The 4,823-nt window shown below is 32.3% G+C and overlaps 1 protein-coding gene across 1 annotated transcript; it reads left to right on the forward strand.

Annotated features, from left to right (window-relative positions):
• The first annotated feature begins 555 nt into the window (after positions 1 to 555).
• Positions 556 to 4,823, forward strand: LOC148205065 (LEAF RUST 10 DISEASE-RESISTANCE LOCUS RECEPTOR-LIKE PROTEIN KINASE-like 2.4). Its single transcript, XM_088102559.1, has 4 exons — positions 556 to 1,531; positions 2,293 to 2,325; positions 3,199 to 3,222; positions 3,342 to 4,823. Exons 1-4 carry the CDS (start codon positions 715 to 717, stop codon positions 4,565 to 4,567), a joined length of 2,100 nt encoding a protein of 699 aa, XP_087958685.1. The 5' UTR covers positions 556 to 714; the 3' UTR covers positions 4,568 to 4,823.

Below are 4,823 nucleotides of genomic sequence, written 5' to 3' on the forward strand. Positions count from 1 at the left end.
ACCCTAAATATTATTTTTTTTAATCATACTCAGAGTTTCGTGTTAATAGTATACAATTTATTTAATATTTCATATCAAACACTGCCATTGTTTATATGTTTTTTCCTATATAATGTATCTGGTCTAATCCTCTGCTGTGTGACTGTGCTGGAGGCACGGGTCCCGTAGTCAAGATTGTTGTACTCTGAAAATTTGTTAACACGGTATCCAATTAGCATGATTTACGTCAACCCCATGAAAAGATAAACACAAGTCGTGAAATTGTCTTAAAAAGTAAATATTTAACTTAATCAATATCTTTTCATATAATATATTTTTAGAAACATATAATTATAGTTTTCTAATATAATCCTTCAAAAAAAGCCATTAACAAATCTAATTTTTTTGTTTAACTTGAAAAAGTGATATAGTTTTTAAAATTTTGTACTCTTTAAAATTTATTTTTTATAAATCAATAACTCCTAATTAAATTGTATCCTAATTAAACTTTTGACCTGAAAAAATCTGACCAAAAACACATAGTTTCATAGCTAATACAATACGTTTTCATAGTTGTAGTAATTTAGAAGTTTGTTTTGGAAAACATGGCATGGGAAAGAGCGAAACGAAGTGTGAAAGGGAAAAGTGGATGAAGGGAGGGGCACTTTTTAATTCAAAATAAAAGGCAATAATTAGAGCAAGAAGCAAGCGGTTTTCATCATCAACTTTTGAAGGATGGAAAATGAAGGCTCGAATAGGTGTTCTTGTTCTGCACGCACTCTGGTGTCAATATTGGCTTCAATTATTCTTCTATTCCAACCAGATTACTGCATCGCTAAGCGACGGCCACCATGTCCTCCTTCATCATGCGGCCAAATTCGCAACATATCTTACCCATTTCGCCTAAAAGGTGACCCAAGCCAATGCGGCGACCCAAGGTATGAGTTAGATTGCGTTAACAACGTCACACTCTTAACCTTGTTCTCGGAGAAATACCATGTACGAGACATCGACTATAAGCAATACAAAGTCGTTGTCAGTGACCCGGGTCAGGAGGAAGAAGCTAATTGCTCCTTCATCCCTCGCAATTTCTTATCGGACAGTAATTTCAGGCCCACGGGCCTGGTTGGCCCAGATGATTTCGGATCGGAGCCGTTCACTTGGGAACCCTGGTATACTCTCCGAATAGGGTACTTTAACTGCGCGAATCCTGTGAGTGACGATCCACGATATGTTAAGGTGGAGAGAGGTGAATGTGGGAGAGGTGGGCACGTGTACGCGGTATTAGAACCGTCTTTGTATGAGGTTCGTGTGAAGGACATCAAGGTTGGGTGCGATCTGATGGTGGCTACAGTGGTTGACTGGTCACCGAAAGAGAATGTGAGCTACGACGAGATCCGTGGCGTGATAAGAGAGGGAATTCGGTTGTCGTGGTTGCCGGTGATTTGCGAGGATCGATGTGGAAGGGGAACGGACTGTAAGGTTATCAACGGAGAAGTCCAGTGTGAGGAACATTACTGCCATTACGCCTACCACACCACCGATAAATGCGGTATCATCCACTTTCTCTGTCTTATTATTATTATTTTATTTTAATAGATATATCGTGTGCTTATACTATTCATTGAATATTATAGAAAAATTATTAAGTTATCATGGAGATTTTACACCCTTGATGACGTGTATTTCCTTTTATTTATTTATTTTTTAATTTTAAGTTATAAATTCAAGAATATACACTTAGAACAATTTCAAAATTATAATAAATATAACTTTTAAGCAAATTAATAAAAAGCTAATAAACATTTAAAATTAGCGATCAGATTTTTTTTTTCTAAAAAGGAATGGTTAAAATCCTTTTTTTTTTATTAATTCAGCAAATTCATTTTTTTAGTTGGATAGTGTTGGGTGATGTAGTGGGTTGACGGGTGACTATGAACTTATATGGTAATGTAAATAGTTTATCCACAAAACAAAGGCCATTTCTTTCTTCACCTTTATCAATTCAACTTGCACTCATAATTTTTTTATTCGAGAATGTAGAATTTAAAATATAATTTTTATATTTTTTAAATATTTTTTTTTAAAATGTAATTTAAAAAAAAACAGCTATTTTTTAAATATTTGATTTTACGATTTTCTAAATATTGGACTATCCTTAATCAAGTGCATCTTTAAATATTATGACGTCAATTTCCTAAGAATTGTCATTTCTGCTTAGACAAATAGGCGATTAATTGTTTCTTCATATAAGTTTGTTCGTTAATTTTCAAAATTTCATATTAACAACTCTATCGTTTTCCCGTGTTTCAGAACCTTGGCACCAGATTTTTGGCTATATTCGAGGTAAGTAATTATTTCCGTCTTTATTCTTTTTCATATTTCTATTTTTTAATATTCTTAGTTAGAAACTATTTATTAGAGTATTCGTCAATGAAAAAGTAATTCTGGATGTCAAACTTTAGCCATTCAAATTTTATATAAATAATATTTAGGTCTTTGTAGTTTATATATATATATATAAAGTTTACCTGGTCAGTAGTGGTTAGGAGATTTTGGCCAATTATATAAGGATATGTTTAGATAATTTTGTAAGTAGGTTTTAAGAGAAAGATAAGAAAAAATGAAATTAAGTTTTTTCATAAACTCAAATTAATTTAATTTAATTAGTAAAATCTCACTTATACCTTTAAAAGATGGTTTTAATTTTATTGGTAAATTATTTTTAATTTGCTGAATTTTTTTCTATATTTCTTTTCTTAATTCTTTTAATGATGAAAAATTTACTTAAACATACTCTGCATGCTACTTTCAAACCTTTTTACTGTTTCATTTTGGATATGACGAGAAACATTATGTAACTCGGATAGAGATAGTATATCTCTTCTTCAGTTTTGCTCATGTATAAACGGATTTTGTTTTTCTGTTGTTTGTTCGTTTCTTTTATAATGCTTGAACATGCCTATATATTCAAGCTCATCTTTGTAATCAGTAACAAGATTGGAATATATGAACTATACTTCATTTTTCTCTTTTCTCTCTTTTCCAATACACTCACAAACTCTGCATCCTACAGTTCTTTTATTTATTTTTCTAAAGTCAAATACTCAGCTCTTTCGTTTGCTACTTTTGAATTTACACTATCTTTTATTCTTTTATTTATCTTTTACCTGTGCCACTTTCGGAACGATTTTATATTTTATATTTTTTATTTTGCAGCTTATCTTAGAGGCGTTATTTTTGGTAAGATTCTTTTCTGTGTTTCCTAGAAACTGAATTGTCAGCATACAACAATTTTCCTTAGTTTATGTTCTTGAGCGAAGTTATGAATCCAACCCAAGCATGTTCCAATATCTTTGTAGGAATAGCTAGCAGAATAACATTCAGTACGAAACAATTGGACAACCCTGTTGGACTGCAATATTTTTATGGAGGAATATTCATAGGACGACAAATTATACCAATATTTTTGGCTGCCAGATATCTGTTTGGAGTGGTACTTATTCTTGTCCTATTGATCTACAAATGGCGACGAAAACATTCTTCAATATACGAAAATATTGAAAATTTCTTGCTAGATAGCCATCTAAATCCCATTAGGTACGAGTACAAAGAAATAAAAAAAATGACTGGAGGTTTCAGAGTGAAATTGGGTCAAGGAGGCTTTGGTGCTGTATATAAAGGAAAACTCCAAAGTGGGTTGGATGTAGCAGTAAAGATGTTGAGCAAATCTAATGATAATGGACAAGATTTCATGAATGAAGTTGCTACCATTGGAACAATACATCATGTAAATGTGGTGCGTCTTCTTGGATACTGTTTATATGGAAAAAAGCGTGCTCTAGTTTATGAATTTATGTCAAATGGATCATTAGATAAATATATTTTCTCCAAAGAAGAAAATACTCGTTTAAGTTATGAGAAAATATATGAAATATCTCTTGGAATAGCCGGTGGGATTTCATATTTGCATCAAGGTTGTGATATTCAAATTTTGCATTTTGATATCAAGCCTCATAATATTCTTTTAGATGACAACTTTGCTCCAAAGGTTTCAGATTTTGGACTTGCAAAACTACATGCAGCAAATGATGGTGTTATCAATATGACTGCAGCAAGAGGAACATTGGGTTATATGGCTCCAGAGTTGTTTTACAAAAATATGGGTGGAGTATCTTATAAAGCTGATGTGTATAGTTTTGGAATGCTTCTAATGGAAATGGCAAGTAGGAGAAGGAACTCAAATCCTCATGCAGAACATTCAAGTCAAAGTTACTTTCCCTTTTGGATTTATGATCAATTTCATGAAGAGAAAAATATTGATATAGAAGATGCTTCAGAAGAGGAAAATATTCTAGCTAAAAGGATGTTCTTGGTAGCACTCTGGTGTATTCAGTTAAATCCAAGTGATCGGCCTTCAATGAACAAGGTAATAGAGATGCTTGAAGGGATGGTTGAAGGTCTTGAATTGCCTCCAAGGCCTTCATTTTATAAAAATGAAACATACAGACATGAAAATATTAGCTCTGACTTTTCTGAATTCACTTACTCTGATAGTCAACCAAATAAAAGCATATCATTATATTGACCAGAGAGTGTTAAAGAGGACATAAGATAACTTAAATTAGGTGTAATGTTGATGGGACTAATGAATTAATGTGAATGGTTGGTCCTGGATAATTTGATTTGGTCGTAATTGTTCGCTGTAGATGATTATGGCTTTTAAAAACTTTCATATAGTAAGAAAGTGTGACATTAGTGCAATTTCTCAGAGGCATCATTTTTTTTTCTCTGCCCTTTATTTTGCTGTCACTTTTCTCAATTTGTAAATTGACATATGACGT

This window comes from Vigna umbellata, chromosome 1 (genome assembly GCF_029865625.1).
Source record: "Vigna umbellata cultivar VRB3 chromosome 1, Vumbellata_1.0, whole genome shotgun sequence".
In the NCBI taxonomy this organism is placed as follows: domain Eukaryota; kingdom Viridiplantae; phylum Streptophyta; class Magnoliopsida; order Fabales; family Fabaceae; genus Vigna; species Vigna umbellata.